Consider the following 24,030-nt stretch of genomic DNA (forward strand, 5'->3'; position numbering starts at 1 on the left):
TATATATATATATATATATATATATATATAAAATAAAATATACATACGTAATACATATACACACGTACACGCATACACACACCCAAGGAATTGAGCCTAATGGTAAAGTTACTGGTCTGGACACTGGATCCTGAGGTTGTCTGGGTGCCTTCCCAAAGGGAACGCTGGCAAACAGTGTTGCGATGGTGGGAGTGACAGCATCAACAACAACCAGAGTGGGAAAGGTGGAATTTGTACATAAGTCCTCATTATCAAAGCTTTAGTTAGAGGAGAATTTTGAATGGAGAAGGGGCAGGGTCATTTTAACTCAAGGCAAAATGAGCAAAACAAAGCAGCTATTTTTAAGAAATAGTTTATATTTTCAATGTAAATATTTTCTCTTAAATATTCAAAGTAAACTAACCAACACCTGTCTTTTTCTCCCTCCCCTTTTCAGAGAAGCATCAGTACCTGAAAAAGGGACCACTAGATTTTTCTTTTTCTCTAGGAATGATGAAAGACTTCATGGTAAGTCCTTTTTTCTGTTAAGTGATATAGTATAGCTCTGATCATACACTCTTGTATGATAACTGGCATCTAGAGATTCTGGCTTTCTGTAGTAGATTGATGCGAGTTGACTTGTAAAGCTCTCAGAACTGAGTGCTCCTCAGTGTCCACGTTCCTTGCTCATTCGTTATCATCCACAAGGGCTTGTTTTGTTATAGGAACTTGCTAGTCTGTCAACATAAAAACAAACAAACAAAACCGAGGTTTTAGTACCCTAAAAGTCCACATAAAAACTCAAAAGCTGATGGCAAACTCCTTACTTCTTAAAGCCTAAGCACAAACAGCAACAAAGTTATGTTACAGTAAAAGACATGTGAACAGTACTTGAAAGAACGTTCAAGGCTTGCCATCAGAGAAAATGCCCATTTATTGAGGAACAGCTCTGCATATTTATAGAGCCATGGGTGGTCTGACAGTTGGCATGGGGTGCTTTTTGATTGGTGGGTAAGGATCAGGTGAGCCAGCAGGGCTAGTCTGATTGGTGGGTAAGGATCAGGTGAGCCAGCAGGGCTCACCATTGGATGGCTCTTCTTGGGGGATGGAGAAGTTAGTCTTTGGAGCTGGGGCAACTCCCAACATTCCCCCCTCTTTGTTATTAAATGAGAGTGGGCTTCGACTCATTCTGGCTGCTTCCTGCTGAAATGGGGCGGTGTGGGAGAAAGAGAGGAGGGAAGTAAGGAGCCCCCACAGGAGGGCAGAGAAGACAGTTATCAACAAAGGTTCCTTGCCACCACAGTTCCATGAGGACGTCAGTCCATTCGGCATAGGTCTCAGTTGGAGGTACCATTAGTAGCCAGGAGTTGGTAATTCCTGAGGAGAAGCTGGTTAAAAGCTTGATTAGAAATTTTACCCACCTGAGTCTGAATGAACTTTATGATAGGGGGAAGGAACAGGCACAGGGAATTTTTATAGCCCAAATCTAATGGGGTCTCTGGGTCTGCAAGCTGTCTTGTTGGCCCAAGGGGGGGTTAAGTGTTCAACCTTGAGCAGGAGCTTGGGCGTTGGGCGTTTGGGCTTAAAGCAAACAGGTGATAAAGAATCAGACAGAGGGTTTGAGAAGCCAGGGCATCCTGCAGCTAACTTTTTTTGGCATGCCCTGCAGACCAGCCTGTCCTGCACCTAACACCCTCAATTCCACTCTTCATTCCTAGTCAATCTAGCTCCCACCCCTCTCTATTAAGGCTGCTCTTCAAGCTTTCTCCTACCAGGGTGTACCAGCTTGCTTCTCTCTTTGCCTTTCTCGAAGGTGGCCAAGGGAGGACGGTGGCCCATTGTTACCATATTTCCCTTTGAGAGCAGTCAGATCTCTCCAGGTTTTATGTGAAACATCTCAACTTTAAATACTGATACTTGAAATTCTTCCGAAACTGGGAGGGTAAACAAAACACACATGTTCCTCCTTAGGCCCAGAAAGCAACTGGTAAAGTGCTCTCTTATGATCACACTTATTCAGGGGTCACCATGCTCTGGACACCCAAGTGGTTTGTTAGGACAACACACAGCGGTCCCACTACCAGCCAGATTCAAGCAAGTGGAGGAGGGATCTGGCTGGAGGGGGCCCTTAGGGTCACTTGCCTTGAATCTTCAGACATAGGGCCAAGAGAGGACCCAAGAGGGGCCAGAAATGAGGCGGAGCATTGACAAGAGTACTTAATGACAGGTGACGATCGTTGGCTCTTCTGATGAAGGTGTAGGAGTGCCAGGCTTAAGCCTGGAAATGTGAATCCACAGGGTAAGTCAGTTATTAGGTAGTTTGAGTTTGGCTGCTAAGGGAGTGCACATAATCACCTGAGCAGGACTCTCCCATTTTGGTTTTAGAGGGGGGGCTTTTCTCCCGGTGGGCAATAGTAAACAGGTTGACCAGGTGTTAAGGAGGTAGGGTTTTGAAAGAGACTGAGGTCAGGAAGGAGCCAGTCTTGATAGCACCAGAGTTGAGAGTGTAGATGGAAGAGGAGGGGCAGGGCATAGGTTTTGGAGATGGGTAGGGGTTCTATAGGCAATCGGGGAGGAACGAGAGGAAGGTCATACATGACTTTGAAATGTGAGAGATTAGAAGGTTTCTTTGGCACAATAAAGCCAAAGGAAGCACCTTTACCCAGTCCAGGCTTAATTTCATGGTGAGCTTGGTGAGGGTCTCTTTAAGGGACCGATTGGTCCTTTCAGCCTTTCCGGAAGCCTGGTGGCGGTAAGGGCAATGCAAATGCCAAGGGAGTGAGCCAGTCCCTGAGTTATCTTAGAGGTGAATTCTGGGCCATTGTCTGATTGGATAGATGTGGACATCCTGAAATGGGGGATTCTGTGAGTAAGCAACAGATCAACTACTGTAGAGGCCCGCTTGTTAGAAGTGGAAAAGGTTTCAACACATCCCGAAAAAGTATCTACCAATACAAGAAGATATTATGTTTTTTTACTCGTGGCATGTTGGTGAAGTCAATCTGCCAGTCTGCAGCCGGGGTATGACCACGGGCCTGATGAGAAGGGAAAGGTTTAGGTTTTAATGGAGTATTGGTATTGGTTCTCTGGCAGATATGACAAGTGGAAGTGATCTGTTGTAGGAGGGTCTTATCGCATAGGGAAAGGGTGAAAAAGGAGCGAAGGAAAGTAGTGAGACTCTGAACCAGACGAGGTCCGAAGAGGGTAGGGGTCCCTCAGAAATGGTGGTAGGGCAGGGTAAAATCGTGTCTCATACCTCCAGGCATTTGTGGACAGGATCTTGTGAGGGAGAAGATGGGAGGAGGGAGGCAGGGTTTCAAGGAATGAGACAAGGAGGGATAGAATCCTGGAAGGAGGAAGTCACTGTAACCCCTTGAAAGTGAGGAAATCCTTTATGAGATGGTTAACGGGGAGCCAAAGGTAAGCTTGTGTGCTTCTTTCTGGACGTCATGGGCTGCTGCTAGGGCTCTGAGGCATGGGGGCCAGCCCCTGAAGGTGGGGTTGGATAGGTAGGCCACTGGTGCAAATGTGGGGCCATCCTGACCCAGAACGCCCAGACTTTGTCCCTGTTTTTACATAGAGGGTGAAGGGTCAGGAGAGGTCAGGGAGATGCAGTGCTGGTGCCCGGAAGAGGGCCTTTTTGAGGATTGTAAAGGGCTTTCCTACCACTGAGGGCAGGGGTTCATCTTAGAGGCCCTTGGCCGGATTATACCCAGCCAAACCCAAGAAGGAGAGTATGTCACCTTTGGTCTTTGGTGTAGGTATAGACACAATAAGCTGTTCTCTACTGTAATGGCCTTTTTCCCTTGAAAGATGCTATTTGGGCCTTTTGTGGAGAGGCCCAATATACCTTTAAGGCCAAGAAATTAAGGAGGAGAACTGTGTCATCTGTTGAGCGCCCTTTGGACAGGCTAGAAGAATTTGTAGAGGTTTGCAAGAGGTGCAGAGAGCAGGATTGGATTGGAGCAAGAAGAAAGCCTGGACATAAGCGATCTCTATCCATTTTTCTTGAACGCTCACAGTAATTGTAGAGATCCCTTAGAATGGAGGGATCCAGGGACCCAAAAAGAGGCCATCTGCTTTGGTTGTCTAAGGGATAAGTGGGCCAGGCCTGGGTGCTATATTTGATCCAAGAGGCATTGTAGGGGAGAGTCGACCAGCAGAGAGGACACATTACCCATGTAAAGAGGAGGGAAGAGGACGCAGAGAAGGAGGAAACTGATTTATTGGCAAAAGGGGCGTCCCCGCTAGAGCCAAAAAATCAGGAGTGCCTAAGTGGCAGGTTCGAGCTACAGAGATTTGGTCGTCACCGAATCCTGACAGTCGAAGCTCTCATCCTGGATGGAGCCTGAGCCGTGGGAGACCTTGGCCAAGGCTTTTCAGGACCCCTCCCGGAGAGGCCGGATACTCCCAGGGCCAGAAAGACGGGAGAGGAAAGGGAGGGTAAACATCTCTCTATCGGCCGAGTCTTAAGGTGAGAGGACTAGGACTTTCGAATCTGCCCAAGGAAGGAGTCCCTGAGGGCCACCATAGCCTTAAAGGCAGTGGTGGGGTGCTTTCCTCCCTGCAGATGGGCAAAGAGATTTGCTGGATGATAATCAACATATTGCAAGAGGGTGGATTTGGGGCACTGGGGGTGAAAAGATTGGAGGTCGGAGGCCAAGGTTTGTCCAAAGAGGTGTGGACTATCTTGAAGTCCCTGAGGAAGGACAGTCCAGATTAAAGGCAAAAAGATATCCTTTAAATCTGTGACCAAGAAGTGGGTGGCAGTGTGGGGGATCTGAGACAGCAGAGTATATGGGTTGGGAACCAAAGGATGTATGGGCCTAATGGAGGTGTTGATGAGTCGTAAGTAGGACCCATTGGGCCTTTCTACCGCTAGTTTGGGAATATTGTAAGGGGAATGAGCAGGTCAGAGGTACCCCTTGCTAAGAAAGTCCTGAATAATGGGTTGTAGGCCCAGAAGAGCTTTTATGGACAGGGGGTATTGAGCCTGATTGGGGAAGATGTTAGGATCTTTGAGATGAATGTTAACTGGTAGGCAGGAAATGGTGGAGGGGGTATGGGTATCCCATACAGTCGGGTCACCAGGTTAGTATGGTATTTCAGTTCAGCCTCACAAGTGGAGCAGAATGGCCAGTCTTCTGCCAAAAGGGCCAGAAAAGATGAACAGGCCGATTCTGGGGCCTGACTGATGCCAGGAGCCCGGATGTTGATTGTTGTATTGAATTTAGAGAGAATATCTCGGCTGAGCAAAGGAACTGGACATTGGGGCATAACTAGGAACGTCTGAGAGAATGGGAAGTTGTCTATGGAACAGAGTAATAGGGGAGTCTTTCTTGGATAGATGGTCTTTCCTCCTACCCCGACAATAGGAGAGGTGGACAGCACTGTTTGCCCCAGAATTCTGTCAGGAATGAGAAGGTAGCCTGGTGTCAAGGAGAAAGTCAACCTTGTGTCCATCCACCTGAATCCGCACCCTGGGTTCCTGTCTATTGATCGTTACGGCCAGGGACAAGGACCCAAGGCTCCGTCAATTGATTGCTATGCTCAGAAGGGCGGAGGGTTCCCTGGCCATAGGCCTCCTATGGGGTCTAGGACAGTCAGAGCTCCAATGACCTTGTTGTTGACATTTAGGGCATGGAGTATGTGGAGTGCGTGGTGCAGGGCATGCCCTGGCCCAATGTCCCTCCTTGCCACACTTGAAGCAGGCGCCCAGGGGGTGTTTTCTGTGGTGGGCGGCGACCCAAGGAAGCACCTTGCTGGGCCTGAGCCAGCAGGACTAGTCTGATTAATGGGTAAGGATCAGGTGAGCCAGCAGGGCTAGTCTGATTGGTGGGTAAGGATCATGTGAGCCAGCAGGGCTCACCATTGGATGGCTTTTCTTGGGGTATGGAGAAGTTAGTCTTTGGAGCCGGGGCGACTCCCAACAGCATTATTCTAGCAATGCTACATGTTTAATTTTGAAAGAAAAATATATTTTTGAAAATTTTATAGAAATTTTTTAAAAAGATCTTAACTAGAATTGGATACCTTAGTAATGCCAGCTTCAGAATGTTGTCCATTTCAGTAGTAATTTACTGCCCTGTGTTTCTTGTTTTTCCATTAATAGGTTCTGACATGTTTTGGTGTGGCGTGGGAAGTAATGTTAGCACGAATTCTTGGGAGGCCCGAACAAATAGCTTACGTATGGTGAGTAATTGTTTCTCCATATCATTGTCTCTGAACATAGATAACTGTTCTTTGTGTTAAGATTCCCTTAGTGTGAGAATATTAGGAATATGATATGAAAATTTAGAAACAAACAACTGAGAAAAGGATTTAAACTCTCAGAATTATCTCATTGGAGGGAATTTAGAGGTTCATGCATCCCACAGCTGGTACAGGCAGAAAGACTGGCTATTTAAGTGTTGGGTCCCAGAATTCATCCAGGTTCATTTTCATTAAGTAACAGGAAATCAAAATTTTTTTGTTTTCTATTGTTTTTGGTACCAAGGATTGAACTTTGGGGCACTTGACCACTGAGCCACATCCCCAGCCCTGTTTTAGTATTTTATTTAGAGACAGGGTCTCACTGAGTTGCTTAGCAACTTGCCATTGCTGAGGCTGGCTTTGAACTCACAGTCATCCTGTCTCCGCCTCCAAGCAGCTGGGATTACTGGTGGGCTGCCACCACACCCTGCTAGGAAATCAGGTTTTTAAAGTCTGAATTATAGTTCCCTGATCTTCTACAGCTAAGAGTTTAAATAGTCCTTATTTATTTCAGTGAGCACTTCCAAAATAGGTTTCCACAGTAAGCTAAAGTTTACTGTATAATTATTGAACACCATGAGAACGATTTGTTTTTATTGTTAACTAAGGCTTCTGGTTTTATTATTTTTCTAGGATTGTCGAAAGAAACATAAAGAAGCCAAAAGGAAAATGAAATCAAAATAGTAAATGTTGGCATTGGTTTTGTTACTGAACGTGAACAATACTGAAGGAAATTGACCCAGAAAATAGTTTTAGACATCAAGGAAGAAATTTCAAAGTGGAAGAAAATTCAAAATCTGGCTTGTTGATTATTATTCTGGTTGCCACCTTTTTCTGTGGAATTCCTCCATATTTCTTCTTAGGTGATTACTTCAAAAAATTAAACTGAGCTGGACACGATGATGTACAACTGAAGTCCCAGCACTTGGGAGGCTGAGGTGGGAAGGTCATTTGAGCCTAGCAAATTGAGACCAGCCTTGGCAACACAGTGAGATCCTATTTCAAAAAAAGAAAAAGAAAAAAATTAAAGGGAACTTTCAAGAAATGAAGTTCATTAAAGTACTTCTTGTACTCCTTGCCCTCCGTCCTCAGTAAGTAGTGTGCATTTTCTCATGCAAAGTTTGCATGAAGCCTTTTTAAATAAATGATTTATTGTACTTGTGTTTCCCAAGTTAATCTTTATGTTAGTTATAGACTATTTGAAATATTTGTTTCTGATTGTACCACATACATCCACCTCCATTTTGTACTTTTTATTTGACATATCAACTTTGAGTCCTATACTCATTTCCTGATAATGAGCTAACTGAAATGAGAGTTCAGTGAAGACCAGGAAAGGAAGACAGATAACAGTTTTCCTGTCTCTGACTTTGAGAAATCAGGGAGCAATTTATAGAGACAAATCCATCTATCCCAGAATTCTAGTTAGACCAGAAGCTTATGAAAAATACCAGGTATCTTGAAAGATTTTAGTCAAGAGCTGGAGTCAGATTCCCAAGTCCAGAAGCAGGCCCAAACCTAGCTAGGATTCAAGAGAGAGATGCCTTCTATCAAAATGGGTCTGTACAAAATTGTGTTCCATAGACACTTCCAAGGGATTATTATCAAACCATGAGGTGTATATGTGTGTGTGTGTACATATATATGCATGTGTACATATGTGTGTGTGTGTATATATATATATATATGTCATAATTTTTGGATTTATATCTTGCTTAAATACAAACTGTAAGGGTTGGAATTTCATCAGGTTTGTTAACCATTATATTCCCACTACATAGATCTGTGTCTGGCACATAGTATGTCTGGCACATAGTAGATGCTCAGTATGTATGTTTTTTAAATAAATATGATACATATATTAAGTAGCTTAAAGAATCATTCTGAATTCATATGGATCTAAGATTTCAGGTTTGTGTGTGTGTGTGTATGTGTGTTACTAGGGATTTAACCCAGAGTGTGTGTGTGTGTGTGTGTGTGTGTGTGTGTGTGTGTGTTACTAGGGATTTAACCCAAAGGTTCTTTACCACTGAGCTGTGTCCCCAGCCCATCTTTTAAATTTTGAGTCAGGCTCTAGGTTGCTAAGCCTGGCCTCAAACTTGGCAATCCTCCTGCCTCAGCCTCCCTAAAGACTTCAGACATTAAGGAAAATGGGAACAACCACTCAACAGGATAAATCTAATATTTCACCTTCTTTTAAAGTAATCACATACTTTCTTATCTGTTGCTTCATAGCAAGCCATTCCAATAACAGTAATTTACTTTGTTCACAAATGTGATTTAGTGTCTCTGCTCCACCTGGTGTCATAGAAATGGTTCAGCTGGGGAGAGGGGATCTACTGTTCAGTGCTTGTCCGTAGGCTTCCGCAGACTCTAATTTCTTAATTTTTGTTTTGATTAACTTTTTCCTAGAGAAGTCTTCCCATACCTTCCAACACTACTTTAGAAATGTGTCTCAGTCCACTTTTTAAACAATCAGACTGGGAATATACCTGACCTGTAGGTTTTTCCCCCAGGCACACCTGTCCAGGAGCCCTCTGTTCTGCTCCAATCTGTTTTCTGGACTAGTGGCAGAAATCAACTGAACAGATGGTAATTAAGAAATGCAAAAACTTTGAACATATTCTAAACACTTCCATTTAGCAAAGATATGCAACTATTAAATACATTCAAGTGATTCAAGTAACTCCTTTGGGAGGAAATTAAGCCTTTTACTCTAATCTGTGATGGCTAATAGGACCTAGACCATGGTAACTGTTGAGTAAATGCTCAACAGACTTATCAAAATGTTCTCAGTGCTTTCTACCTATTAATGAAGTAGGTAAAATAAGCAATTAGCTACACAACTACTCTCAATTTGTCAAGACCAAAAGTTCCTTCATAGGCTGTGGTGCCAACCTCCAGAATCCCTTTTGTTTTTGTTGTTTTTTGTCTACTGGGGATGGAAATCCCGGCCTCCTTGCATGCTAGACAAGCACCTATACCACTAAGCTGTATCCCCATTACCAGTAGAACTAGGAGGTGCTAGGCAGGCGCAGAGCAATGATAAATAAGCCAATGATTCTTTTTATTACAGGAAACATTTTTCTTTAAAGTGCAGTAAATCATATAAAGATGGTCATGAAGCCTTTTCATCTGTTCCCTTGTCATTTACCACAGGGAAAGCGGCCTCTGGATTACAGCACAGGCCCTACAGTAGTTAGCAAGCCACCGCTCCGAAGTCTCAGTGTTTTTAGGATGTAAATTTTAACAGTAATTTACATGAAGTGAGATGCAGACCTTAAATGTCTGGTTAGATGAACGCTGACACGCAAGACAGAGGCCCATGGTCCCTGCCCCAGCTTGGGACGGTGGGGTGCAACCTGAGCCTAGTACGTAAGGCTTCCGGCCAGCCCCGCCCAGGCCTCCGCCTCCGAGCGCCGGGCTCCTCCCCTCGCAGAGCTGCGTTCACTGAGCGCACTGCGGTACAAATTTCGGCCCGTGGGCGTGGCCGGAATCGTGCCCCTTGCGGCCAATCACCTCTCGGGTTGTTGGAGGGTGTTAGCGCGTTCTGATTGGCTGGACCCCGGGCAGCCTCTTCCTTGCCCCGCGTGCTATCTCGGTGTTGCATCACCTCGGGCCGCCGCCGCGTGGGTGTCGGCTGCCTCCTAGGCTTGCGGGCCCCCGGGGCTCCCCAGGTAAGCCAGGCCCTTCTGGTATGCAGGGTCCCTCACGTCCGTCCGCTGCTGCTCGTGGCGCCCCTCGGGGACGCGGCATCCTGCCCTCAGAAGGAGAGTCACGTGTACGGTAAACCCCCGAGACTAGGACTGTGTGTGTGTGTGTGTCTCTGGCTACACACATACACTCACACACACAAACACACACACACGCGCGTATATAAATTTCTCCTAAGGGGCGTTTTCTTCAGGATCTGCTGCGAGTTGGTTGCATGTGTATCTGTTTCCAAGGAGGAAGATGGGATTCGTTCTAAAGTAGCACCGCGGGACTTAGAGCCCCGCACAAATCCGGGTCCGACTTCTTGGACCCTGATTTAGGATCCGCGGAAGTTATGCAGCTGCCCCCTTTGGCCACAGTGGTCCTTGAACACTGTGGTTTGAGAATTCAGGGTGACGGGGCATGCGGGAGTTAAGGCGAGTGAGTTTATTGCCAGTCTAGATAATTATAAGGACAAATCAAGGCGTTATTTCGAGTCCCAGAGTGCAGCTTCTTGTCCCTGTTTTCCGTTGATGTGCATTTAGCATTGGGGACCTGGGTCCCAACGCGGGCATGCGCGATGTCCCTGCCCTCAGTAATAATGCAGTAGCCAAGTGGACGCCTTATTGGGAGCACAGAGAAGATAGATATCTTTTCACTGCGATTTGGAATTGAGAGAAGGAGGTCGCCTCTCAAGGGCTGCTATAGGGCATGGGCCTTGAAAATGGGCAGAGGATCATACCTAGAGTAGTGTAGGATTTGAAAGTACCAATCATTCATTCAGAAGATGGGGAGGCACTGTTGTCACTGCAGCTTAGAATGTGTGTGTGAGGAATAGGTGGGAGGTGGCACTTAGTTTCCAGCCTTATGAATGCGTGGTTGCTATTTTTAATGAGGTAGTGAAATGAGTAAGTGTATTTTGAAAATGATATATAACATAGTATAAGTTTGTATATCTGACTGACACTTGGTCTTTTCTTTCTCAGTATGTATAAATAATATATATACAGTTGGCCTTCCATATCCATGGATTCTGTATCTGCATTCAACCAACCTCTGATCTTGTGATACGTAGATAGGCCTGTGATAGTTGCATCTGCATTGAGCAAATACAGGCTGTTTTTGGTGGTCATTATTCATTAAACAATACTGTATAGCAACTAATTATGTATCATTTAAATCATATTAGGTATTTAAGTAACCTAGAGATGATTTAAATTGTATGGGAGAATGTATATAAGTTATATGAAAATAGTATGCCATTTTATAAACAGGATTTGAGTATCTGGATTTTGGCATCCCAGAGGGTTCTGGAACCAGATTCCCAGGGATACTAAGAGACAACTATTTTGTTTTATTTTGTTCTTCTTATGGTAGGAATTCCTTCAAGGGCCTTGCATATGCTAAGCAAGTGCTCTACCATTGAGCTGTGCCCCCAGCCACCCCCACCCCACAACTGAATTTTATATATGCCAGTTCATTATTTTTAATGGCTGGTGGTATTCTTTTTATTGATATACCATAGTTTACTTTATTCATCTTAAATATTTAAATTGTTTTCAATTGTTTGCATATAGAAATAATGCTTCCATGTTTCAACCTAAATATCAGCAAGAGGGAGAGTGTTCAAAGAACAGTGGTATTTATTTGGGAGTAGCAGAGCATCACAATGGGAATATGCATGCCATAGTAAACTATGGGCATATTCCAGGAAGTCCTAGCAAGAGAAATATTTTTAAATCAAAAAAGGAGAAAGTTACTTGGATACAGAGTTCACTGGTCTTGGAGACCTTAGGCAGAAATTTGCATTAGCTCATTGGTGGAGATACCCAGTCCTGAGCAGATGTTCTCTCAAGAGCATCTTGTCTGAATTATTGCAGTCTTAAAGGGCATTAAAGATATGTGCCAGGCTTACAAAAATGGGATACATGTAGAATGAGAAGAAATATTTTCTGAGCCTTTATTTAGCTGAGTGCTAGGCATTGAAGCCAGGGCTCCAACCCCTCTTTGGGAGCCTTTAGAAAGTCCTTGACAAATTTCTTAGACAAGCATTAACCTTCCCTCTTCCTAACTTCCTAGGTCTGACAAGAAGGATCTTATCTTGTTATCATCAACATTCACATGTAAGTATCTTTGTATACAGATTTTTTTCACAAGTAGTCTGTGGGATGTATGTTAGTAGGATATAACTAAATTGAGAAAAAACTTGAGATAACCCACTGTGGGTTATATTTGACATAATGTAACAGAGTAGGAAGTCCTAGGAATGAAAAAGAGTGAGCCTCAGAAATAGACTTCCAGGTAGAATCCACATGTCTTGGTGATTAGTTGGATGTGGTAGTCCTTTTGGTACTATTACAGGTAATTCAGAAATGCCATCCTTATGAAAGGTAAAGAATAGTGAAACCACAAAGACAGTTTTAAAAGAAATCAGTTTGGGCAAGTAAAATCTGAGATTTTATACAAAATGTTTAGAATTTGCTGAACAAAAGGTTGAAGCTAAGGTATCTGAAGCAGGGAATTGTGGAATAGGGAAGAATAAAGGGCCTAATTACAGGAAGAGGAAGAAGAGGAGATGGCATCCCTGGTTGCAACCTGGCAAGGTTAACCTGCTCTTCACCCCACACCCACCGCCCTGTGGTTGCTGGAGGCTGTTGTGCTGGTACAGTTCTCTAGTGGATACAGTGGGCCAGAGCAATCCTGTGATTTATGCATGGGAGCTGTTTGTCCTCAGCAGCTTCCATAGCCCGGTCATTGGTACATGGTTCAGTTCTCTTACTCTGGGTCTTGGTGTTTGGCATAATAATACTATGATTCTAAATCTTTTGGGTCAGCAGAGGCATCCTTAAAAATTCAGTAAAAGCTGTAAGCCTTCTTCTCAGAAAACTTAAATCTTCTTTTCTCAAAAAAGAAAAGTCTCAAACAGATAATCCTGAATAATTTTGTTAGAACAGTGGGAGAGTGGTGATGGTTAAACTTTGATGTACATGCTGATTCCTTAGGGAGCTTATTAAAATGCATGTTCTAACAACTCCTCTTCTGACTGGGACTGATGAGTCCACATTTCTAATACGCTCCCCTGGACAAGGCTACGGTAGGAACAGACTCTAAGTGACAAAAATAAAGGTGTTTTAGTGCTAGGCATTGAAGCCACTGCTCCAACCCCTCTTTTTGGAGCCTTTAGAAAGTCCTCCCATAAGATTCATTTGGCCTCTGATTAAGTAGCCACTGAACCACTAGGATGCTTCATCAGTGTGCAGAAACCAGTACTTCTTTACGGCCTTGAAAGGTTGGAGGTTGTAGTAAGAGTTGAAAATCTAAAGTACCTTACAGCTTCTATTTAATATTGTTTAACGGTGCACCTGATTGGAAATGGCTATTTCAGATAGTTTAAACAGCCCACCTGTTTTTGTCTGATTTTTTTTCCTATATAGAACACAGACACTCTTGCATGTGAAAATGAACGAGAACAAAAAAGGAAAGACTATTTGCCAAATACTTTTCTGTTGGCCTGAGTTGATTGCTAAATACTTAGACCACAGAGCTTTCAGAAGTGGTTGAGGAATATATAGGTCTTTTCTTCTAGAGTCAATTACTTCTAACTGATGTGATTCTTGAGTACTTAAGGCTTTCCATCTTCTCTATTGTTCTCTCATTATTAGCAATCTGACCTTGGCTTAGAATCTGACCTTGGCTTAGAAATCTGGTTACTAACTTTATTAGAATTTTAAGTAAAGGGGTTGGGGTTGTGGCTCAGCAGTAGAGCACTTGCCTAGCACACGCAAGGTGCTGGGTTCTATCCTCAGTAACTCATAAAAATAAATAAATAAAATAAAGGTATTGTGTCCAAATACAACTAAAAAATAAATATTTGAAAAAAGAATTTTAAGTAAATAGCCTTTGAGAGGGAAGGGGCTTGATGATGCTCACTAGATAGTGAAGTCACAGGTGGATCAAGTGTCTGAGGTTATTAGCAAAACTTTCACAGGGTACTTTAATAAGACATTTCTTACTAGGAACTAATTAGGTAATGGTTTATTGTTTATAACACCAGAATTCAAACAACCAAACAAAAAACACAAAAATGTTTTGTTTTGTTTTGTTTTACTTCAGATAATACCATCAAGAAAATTAAAGACAAAGCCAGGTGTGGTGGCGCACTATAATTCCAGTAGCTCTGGAGGCTGAGGCAGGAGGATCACAAGCTTTCAAAGCCACCCTCAGCAAAAGCAAGGTGTTAAGCAACTGTATGAGACCTTGTCTCTAAATAAAATACAAAAAAAAATAGGGTTGGGGATGTGACTCAGAGTGCCCCTGATTTCAATTCCTAGTACCCCAAAAAATATATAAAATAAAATAAAGACAACCCAACAGGAGAAAATTTTTCAAATCATATATCTGATGAAGGTCTTGTATCCAGAATATATAAAGAATTCTTAAAACTCAACCATGAAAAGAAAACCCAACTAAAGAATGGGCATAGCATGAATGCTTACCCACAGAGGACACAAAAGACCAATAAATACCTGGAATGATACTCAACATCATTAGTCATTACGGAAATGTGATTCAAAACCACAATCAGATACCACTTCATACCCTCTCAGATAGCTGTAATCCAAAGGTAGACAATAAGGAGTGATGGGGAAGATTTGGAGAAATTGGCATCCTCATTCTCTGCGGGGGAATGTAAAGTGGTGCAGTCACTTTGGTTTTGTGTGTGTTGTTTTGATGTTGGTATAGTGTATTGAACCCAGGGTTCTTGCATCTAGACTAGCACTCTACCATTGAGCTACACCCCAGCCCATTGCAGTCACTTTGTTAAGTATTTTGGTAGTTTGTCATAAAGCTAAAATATGGAGTTAACATATGACCCAGAAATTCTACTCCTAAAGAAAAATAAAAATGTATATCCACATGCAAACTTGTACCTGAACATTCATATCTACCTTATTCACAATAGCCCAAAGTGGAAACAATCCAAGAGTCTGTGCACTAATGAATGGAAAAACACAGTATCATGTATTAATGTAGAAGAACATACTCAGCCATAAAAAGTAATGCAGTGTGAATACATGTTACAGCACAAATGAATCTTGAAAATGTGCTAATGAAATGAAACCCAGACACATAGATGACTCATAGAAATGCTTCTATTTATAAAATGTCAAAATAGGCAACTTAAGAAAGCTGATTAAAGCTTTTCAGGGACCAAAGAAGTGAATGTGACTGCTAATTTATTATAGGGGTTGAGAAGTGTTGAAATGAAATAGTGATACTGATACATAACCTTTTGAATATACTGAAACCTACTGTATTGTCCATTTTAAAAGATTGGACTTTATGTTATGTGAAGGTACCTCAATAAAGCTATAATTTTATCACATAGTTATGTAGTGATATGTTCACTCATTTAATAATATATTACCCTGCTGTTCCTAGATTTCTCTTTTGACAGTAATAAATTTGATTTCTTTTGCAGCAACAGAATGGTTCAACAAGTTCCAGAAAACATCAATTTTCCTGCTGAAGAAGAAAAAATTTTGCAATTCTGGTCCAAATTCAATTGTTTTCAGGAATGCTTAAAGAAGTCAAAACATAGGCCAAAGTATGTGAATTTATTTGGTAAAGGTGAAGTCCTTGAGAATGAGTTCCACTGGCAGAAACCCTTTATTCATCTTTGTATCTTTGTATCTCCACATTGTACTCGCTTTTTACATGCTGCATACTCAGTAGTAGGTATTTGTTAAATGGATGAGTTCTTGGTTAAGGTAGATTAAATTTCTTAAAGAAACCATCTAAATAGAATGAATATACCACTTGCTACCATTCCACTTTTTTCATCATCCCCACCCTCTCTTAGCACTTATACCTAAGTCCTATATAGAAGGCTTTTACAGTACTTCCTGCCTCTGGTCTCCATTTACCTAAAAGACCAGTCCTTTATTCACTGATTCCATTGTGTGCCTTCTGTGCTCAAAAGCTTTGAGATCAGTGTCTGTGCCCTGTTTTACTGATGAGCTAACTCAGGATCAGAGCTATTAACTTGTCTTAAGTTATTAGACCAATAAATAAAGAACGGATAATCAAATGGCAGTCTCCCCAACTCTCATAACCAGTAGCCTTTCTGAAGCCTAGGCCTCTAGTAAATATCTAATCAATTATGTCTGAAATTCCTGATCTTACTACTTTTTTTTGTTCCTAAACACTCCAGTAGGAGTTGGGTATTAAAAAAAAAAAAAAAAAAAAAGTCTTAAATTCTTGCTGTCAGTTCTAAAATGACTAATGTGTTTTTATTACCTCTGTTAGATTTACCTTCTATGATGGGCCTCCTTTTGCAACTGGACTGCCTCATTATGGACACATACTTGCAGGGACAATTAAAGATATAGTTACAAGATATGCTCACCAGAGCGGGTTTCACGTTGACAGAAGATTTGGATGGGATTGTCATGGCTTACCTGTGGTATGTTTGAGTCTCCAGCCTTATAAATCTGATTTTTTTAAGCATTACATTTCATCATGTCATTGAAATATAGTAAATTTTAACTATATGTCTGACTTTTTGTTCTTCATTTCCATAAAATTATTTATAGTTCATTTTCTCTGTAGATTGAGAACTATTGGTTATTTTTCAAGCTGTTTTATTTTCTTGAGTTGCTTACTTGTATTTGTTTCTTAAGTCAAGGATGTTAACAGTCTTCCCACAAATTTTCAGGAATATGAAATTGATAAGACACTGGGAATCAGAGGGCCAGAGGATGTGGCCAAAATGGGGATTGCAGAGTATAACAATCAGTGCCGCACAATTGTGATGAGATATTCTGCTGAGTGGAAGGTATGTTAGGTTATTTTCAGTAGAATGAACAGAAAGTTTAGTTTTAAATGAAAGTTGAAATGGCCTATTGTCTTTGTTCTTTTTATGAGATGTTCTCAAAAGTATGGTGGTACATATGAAGATGTGACACAAAAGGGGTTGATCCTCATCTTTGCGTGTGTATAACTAAGAAAGGGTCTTTTAGCTTCCACCCCAATCCTGTTAACTTAAACTGAAGCCTCTCTTTTCTGATTTCTTTGAGCTTGGTTGGTCTTCTATATTTAGTCTCCTGCCTACCCCACAGTATATGACTAGAATCATGCTGTAACAGGCTTACTTGAATGCTTCATTGTAATAATTCATATATTTTTAAAAATTCAACTTTGGGCCTGGCACAGTGGCACATGCCTACAATCCCAGCAGCTTGGATGGCTAAGGCAGGAGGATTATGAGTTCAAAGCCAGCCTCAATAACTTAGTGAGGCGCTAAGCAACTCAGATTCTAAATAAAATACAAAGAAGGATTGGGAATGTGGTTTAGCACCCCTGGGTTCAGTCTCTGGAGCAAAAAAAAAAAAAAAATCAAGTTTGGGCTCATGCTTGTTATGTTAATTTGACTCCCATGTTGCACTCTTCTTTTTAGTAATCAATCTCCAAGCTGCAGAGCTCCTGCCCTCCTCTTCTTCTGAACATCAGAACATAGATTCCCCCTTCCTCCCTGCCTCTCAGATTGGCTTAGTATGTTTATATAACTTAAAAGCATGTCTGGCTTTGTTTTTTCCTTATTCTCCATCTTCACTTCAACCTCTCAAACTTGCTATTCTTCAGAATTCCCTGTTTGGCTAGTGGTATGACTCTTCCAGTCATGATCACATCAAGTGCCAAATCCTAATATAGATATAGGCATTTCTTAATTTTTAGACTTTTCATTCTAAAAGTTGTTTTTTGTTTTTTGTTGTGCTGGGGATCCACCCAGGTCCTCTCACCTCTCACATTCTAAACATGCCCTCTACCTTCCTTCTCAGCCCCTGATGTCATTTCAGACATGCTAAAAAATGTTTGAAGCATTCCTCTAAACCCTTCATCCACTTTCCCAATTGCTCCTGTCTTCTATAATTATAATGTAATTTCAAAATTAGTAAACTAACATTGATAAAATACTATCAACCAACAGATAACATTTTAAATGAACAAAGTTGTCAACATTAATGAGATAATTTATATTTATAATTTATATATATTTTAAATTTATGTATATATGTATATATTTTAGTTGTTGATTGGACTTCATTTTATTCATTTATTTATATGTGGTGCTGAGACTCAAACTCAGTGCCTCACACATGCCAGGCAAGTGCTCTACCACTGAGCCATAACCCCAGCTCAAAATACTATGGATCTTGTTTGAATTTCACCAGTTGTCCTACCAATTTTTACTTCTGAACTAATATCCAATCCAGAATCACAAATTGCATTTGGTTGTTGTGTCTTGTCAGTCCCACTTTTGTTTGGGGGTGGTTACAGGGGATTAAACTCGGGGGCATTCCACCATTGGACCACATCCCCAGCCCTATTTTGAATTTTATTTAGAGATCGGGTCTCACTGAGTTGCTTAGTGCCTCCATTTTGCGGGGCTGGCTTTGAACTTGCTATCCTCCTGTCTCACCCTCCTAAGCTGCTGAGATTACAGGCATACGTCACCACTACCAGCTCAGGCTCTTTCAATGTCAAACAGTCAGTCAATCTTTGTCTTTCGTGACATTGGTGCTTCTGGGGTATGGGAGGTAATAGTAGGGATTGAACCCAGAGATGGTTTACCACTGTGCTACGTCCCCAGCACTTACTTATTTTGTATTTTATGACAGTCTCACTAAGTTGCTGAGGCTGATTCCAAACTTTCAGTCCTCCTGCCTCTGTCTCCTAATAAATTGGGATTACAGGTGTGCACCACCACACCCAGTCCATATTACTTTTATCCTCACAAATTTAATTTAGGTTACAGGTTTTGGACAGGAATGCTTCAGAGGTGATGTCATGTCCTCCTCAGCATGTCATGTGTTGTTGCTATGTCTCATTAATGATAACTTTGTTCATTTAAAATGTCATCTGTTGGTTGTCTCCTTTGTAAAGTTTCAGTTTTTCTTTTGCTGGGAGGATCTTTTCAAATATTCTTTTTTTGTTGTGTGTGTGTGTGTGTGTGTGTGTGTGTGTGTGTGTGCCCCCAGCATCGAACTCAGGGGCGCTTAACTATCCCCAGCTGTTTTTTTGTATTTTATTTGGAGATAGGATCTTGCTGAGTTACTTAGGGCCTCACTAAGTTGCTGGCTGGCTTTGAACTCACTGTCCAGAACCATCGGGATTATAGGCATGGACCACGGCGCCCAGCCAAATATTCTTTTTCTTGGGATACTTTCACTTATTAATTTGAGCACGTATTGATTATTTACTAGCAACAATTATATGTCTGGTTATTGCCAAATGGCAGTTTCGGTCGACTTTTATAAATGGATATTTTAGCATCTGTATATAGTATAATTCTTAACTTCACATAGTATGTTGTTTGAAATATAGATTTATTTGAACCATTTATTGTTTGGATTTCCAAAAATTATCATATATGGATACAATAAAAGTAAACAACAGATTGGTGTACAATATCAAATATCATTGTCTAATACTGCTCTAATATCCATACGTTTTAGTCTACTGTTACCAGACTTGGCCGATGGATTGACTTTGACAATGACTACAAAACTCTGTATCCACAGTTCATGGAATCTGTCTGGTAGGTTTATTTAAAATTGTAAATACAATGAATATTCTCTTAGTCAGTGGGAAGATATGCTAGTTTGAATTAGTTTGTCTTCAGATCCATAATTCTGTATATATTAGTAATTCTGCATCATTAAGTAAAGAATGTAAATGGCCTCACATTTATAGTTTACATTTTTTTTTCAAATTAGTTTATACCAAATATAGGAAAAATAACATTTCAAAAGTGTTTTTTTTTTTTTATTTTTGGTTTTTTTTTTGTTTTTTTTTTTTTTAAGTCTAAGAGAATGTGTACCTGAATTTAGTGCTGAAAGAAACTATGTAGTGAAGTTACTGTTCCATAGTGGTTCCAAGTGAAATTTTTTTGACCATCATTAGCCATGCCAATCTTGATTGGTGGTTTGCCTTGGGCTTCCTACAATAATATGAGATCATTACAAGGCAAACAGGTACCCTTAGCATGGTTATAAATGTCCAAGGTACATAATCCAGCCTTGAGGAAGTCCTACTTTCATTAAATTGTACATGAAAGTACAGGTGAGTTGCATAGATGTTTTGTAGACCGCAGTTTCTTTGAATTGCTTTGTAGCTGCTTGTAGCTTTAATTGCCTTCTTATCCACTCACATTTCTCTTAGTCTGTATCTGTTGTACATGCTTGGCATACGTACTTTGCCTTTGAGGAGCTAGGCGCTTTACCACAGTTCTTCAATCCCTTTGACTCTGACATGCACCTGTGGACATATCTCTAGACTTACATACCCAAGAGAAGGAAGCCATTTAGATTCTCTGGAATGCTAGACTTTGAACAGGAACCTTCCTGTCATTGAGCAGCTGGATTTCCCTAGAGCAACTGACAACCAGTTGTTGGTCAAGCATCTCAAAAAGAAGTGCCATGAAACTGAATTTTTAAGTTTGCCAAATTGAAATGTTTAAATTTTTTTAATTTAAATTAAAAACAACATGTAGATAGCACTCATATTAATTAGTATAGCTCTAAAACCCACTCCTTTTCTTCTTACTTTTCTTCTTACTTCTTAATTTACATAAATGGTTGGAACAAGAGGAAAATAGATTTTAAATTTTAGAATGTTAATACTCCTAAGGAGGGGCTACTGAGTGGTAAAATGCTCGCGTAGCACGTGCGAGGCCCTGGGTTCTATCCTCAGCACCACATAAAAAATAAATAAATAAATAAAATAAAGATATTGTGTTCAACTACAACTAAAACATAAATACTAAAAAAATTATTTTAAAAATACTCCTAAGGAATTTGTTTGTATATAAATAAGGCATGTAAGCTAATGGTGAATTTAGAAATGATAGGAGATAACTTTGATAATAACATTAATAGTGGTAGTAAGTTAGATTCAATTGTTGCTTTTGACTATATAAAGTAATTCCCCATGAATTTTCCCATATGACCCAGAGAGTTCCATGGATAGACTCAGGACCCCTATTTGAGGTAGAGGCAAGTAATTGTGATTTGCATGAGCTTGCACAGCTAATATTATGGTTACTTCATCAAATCTAAACTTTTTAAAAGTTTACCTTTTTTTAAGCTTTAAAAGCTCAGGAATAACATTTTTTAAAAAACCTTTTCTTCATTAAAATGTTATTTTAACAAATGAGTTTAATTCATTTACTGTGCCAGGTTCATAGCCACTAGAATATAATTTTTTTTTAAAGGCATAATTAAGCATGGATTTCCAACAGTGCCTTTATTATCCAGCTGGGAGAAGAACTCTTAGGGTGACCATTACAATTAGTGCCTGGTGTACTTAGGTTAACACAGCACATTTAAAAGCTCAGTAAAAGTTTTGATTAAATGTACAAGAAATATGGGGTTGGGGCTGTGGCTCAGTGGCAGTGCATTTGCCTCACATGTGTGAGACACTGGGTTCAATTTTCAGCACCACATCTAAATAAATAAATATAAAAAATAAAGGTCTATCAGCAACTTAAAAAAATATTTTAAAAATGTACAAGAAGGGGTTGGGGTTGTGGCTCAGCGGTAGAGCACTTGGCTAGCACGTGCAAGGCCCTTGGTTTTATCCTCAGCACCACATAAAAATAAAGATATTGTGTCCAATTACAACTAAAAAATAATTTAAAAAATTTTTTTTAAATGTACAAGAAATAGCTGATCCTAATCCCAGTAGTTTATATATATATTTTTTAATTGCATTTGTTAAACTATTATGAGATTTAAATAGTAGACCAGAAAACTCAAGGATCAGCTCTGAAGTGCCAACCATGATTATTGTCTTGTTTGTTTTTTTTTTTAACATTTCTAAAAATGTTAGTATGTATGCTGATAGGTACAGATTTATATCATTGGCCCTTCATTGTGCTGAATGGTCTTCACATTATGTCATGAACATAAAAATGTCAATAGAGAGTAGCATATTTAGTGTTTATTTAATGTCTTCTAATTATTTATAAGATCTGATGTAATTTACTACTTAGTCCACAAATGAGACATTTTTTCACTTCTTTGGCAGAGAGAAACTGAAAGTGTTCATAAATATTTGCGTTGGAGGAAATAGATATTTGTATATGTAATTATGAAACTCCCAACTCTTTACTTGCCAGGTGGGTCTTTAAACAACTCTATGACAAAGGCCTTGTATACAGAGGGGTGAAAGTCATGCCCTTCTCGACTGCATGTAACACTCCACTTTCCAACTTCGAATCCCACCAGAATTATAAGGTATGTGAAATGGTGAGATATCTTTCAGTGCCAAGTAATGTACCTGGAATGGTTGTAAACATCATTAAGTACTCCCAGGTAGCCCCAACATGGAATGGCAGTCTTGGCATTGGTCACTACTGAGTACTGATGATGTTACCAGTCGCTGAATGAAGCCTCTTTTACGATTAAAATGAGTTTTTGGTTTTGTTTACATTGAATTTATGAGGTGTCTTATAGATTTTGCTTGCTTTGAGCATATTTTTATGCTTCTCTTCATTTATAATTCCAGCTCTGACATACTTCCCACCACTCAAAATTAATGGTTACTGTTTTGGGTGACTTTGTGCTGTATCTGGGACCTGGTACATCATTAGATGTTGGGAAGAAAATTTGGGATGGTGAATTGTATTATGACCTGTTCTTTGATGAAATGGAGTCTCTACCTGTCATTAGTGTGACAGAGGTGTTGAGACATTCTGATTTTCTTTACCTCATCTAGACAGATGGTAAATGGCAGGGAATCTTCTGAAACATAGGCAGTTTTTTCATTTTTGCAAGTTTATCTAATCCTCTGTTTTTAATGGATATTAACTTGTTTGGAAGTCTTGTTTCAGGAGCCAGGTTTGGAAATTATATTAATAAAATTCAAATTTTATAAGGCCTTATCCTCTTAGAGGATGCTTTCACATATTCCATTTGATCTTTGCAAATCCTTATGAGATGAATGTGATGATTCCTTTTTGTCTTCTTGTGATTGTGCTCATGTTGTGTTGTGTTTGTTTAATAAAATATTTCAAGCACATAAAAGTATAGAGAAAAATATACTACCTGAATACTAAGCCTGAGCTTTGCCAGATCTTAATATATTTTGCTTTTTAAAGATGGGCTGGGTGTTGTCACACACACACACCTATAATCCGAGCAACTCAGAGTTTGAGGCAGGAGGATTGCAAGTTCAAGCCCAGCCTCAGCAATTTAGCAAGACTCTGTCTCAGAATGAAAAATGTAAGGGACTGGTCATGTTATTCAGGTGAGTGACCCAGAGTTCAATCACCAATACCAAGCAAATACATAAATAAAAACACTTGGGCCTGGGAATATACCTGTTAGAGCACTTGCCTAACATGTACATGTGAGGCTCTAGGTTCCCTCGCTAGCACTGCAAAAAAAACAAATAAAAGTGCACATTAACATGGAGAATTTCAAGCACATGAAAAAGTAAATAGAAATGGGATATAAATAGTGATTAACTCCCATGTGCCCTTCTGGCATCCTAACAACCATTGAATGTGGCTAGTCCTGCACTATCCATATATATACGTATTACATTCATTATCACACCTAAACATAGTCATTTAACAATCATCTTTAGCATTCTCTTTTCAAGTGTATTATTTGCTGATATACATAGCATATATTTCCTATATATACTTATGTGTGTATGTATAACTTAGTTTTCACATTTCTTTTTGGGGGGGATACTAGGGATTGAACTCGGGAACACTCAATCACTGAACCACATCCCCAGCCCTATTTTGTATTTTATTTAGAGACAGGGTCTCTCTAAGTTGCTTAGCGCCTTACTGTTGCTGAGGCTGGCTTTGAACTCACAATCCTCCTGCCTCCAAGTAGCTGGGATTACAGGTGTGCCCCACTGCGCCCAGCTAGTGTTCACATTTCTAATTATTTCATAATGGTTCCAGGATTATTTTCTATTTAGATCTTGCTGGGTTTGCATGCATGCTCCACTGTACCCAACTTATGTATTTTTTAAAATTTTTTTTTAATTGTAGTGGACAAAATACCTTTATTTTATTTACTTATT

General features: G+C 40.3%; 2 protein-coding genes and 1 non-coding gene across 5 annotated transcripts in view; all 3 read left to right on the forward strand.

Annotated features, from left to right (window-relative positions):
• Nucleotides 1-7,388, forward strand: part of Nol8 (nucleolar protein 8) — a 26,370-nt gene extending 18,982 nt beyond the window's left edge. For both annotated transcript variants that reach the window (XM_015506275.2, XM_048800513.1), the window contains 3 exons: nucleotides 437-507; nucleotides 6,092-6,171; nucleotides 6,865-7,388. In XM_015506275.2, coding sequence (XP_015361761.1) covers nucleotides 437-507; nucleotides 6,092-6,171; nucleotides 6,865-6,915 — 202 coding nt within the window. In that variant the 3' untranslated portion in view covers nucleotides 6,916-7,388. The remainder of the gene's footprint in view (nucleotides 1-436; nucleotides 508-6,091; nucleotides 6,172-6,864) is intronic.
• A 2,375-nt stretch (nucleotides 7,389-9,763) lies between these two features.
• Nucleotides 9,764-24,030, forward strand: part of Iars1 (isoleucyl-tRNA synthetase 1) — a 60,412-nt gene continuing 46,145 nt past the window's right edge. The window contains exons 1-7 of one of the 2 annotated variants that reach the window (XR_007346556.1): nucleotides 9,764-9,908; nucleotides 12,004-12,047; nucleotides 15,407-15,532; nucleotides 16,234-16,390; nucleotides 16,643-16,762; nucleotides 19,443-19,525; nucleotides 22,106-22,223. Coding sequence is in view for 1 of the 2 variants with exons in the window: in XM_015506282.2 (XP_015361768.1) it covers nucleotides 15,414-15,532; nucleotides 16,234-16,390; nucleotides 16,643-16,762; nucleotides 19,443-19,525; nucleotides 22,106-22,223 (597 nt within the window). In the remaining variant the exon portion in view is untranslated. The remainder of the gene's footprint in view (nucleotides 9,909-12,003; nucleotides 12,048-15,406; nucleotides 15,533-16,233; nucleotides 16,391-16,642; nucleotides 16,763-19,442; nucleotides 19,526-22,105; nucleotides 22,224-24,030) is intronic. The other variant, XM_015506282.2, reaches the window with a different exon arrangement.
• LOC125615963 lies at nucleotides 12,557-12,689 on the forward strand. The gene has a single exon (XR_007346566.1). It is a non-coding gene; the product is annotated as a small nucleolar RNA SNORA84 (small nucleolar RNA).

The sequence above is a fragment of the Marmota marmota genome, unplaced genomic scaffold (assembly GCF_001458135.2).
Source record: "Marmota marmota marmota unplaced genomic scaffold, marMar, whole genome shotgun sequence".
Classification (NCBI taxonomy): domain Eukaryota; kingdom Metazoa; phylum Chordata; class Mammalia; order Rodentia; family Sciuridae; genus Marmota; species Marmota marmota.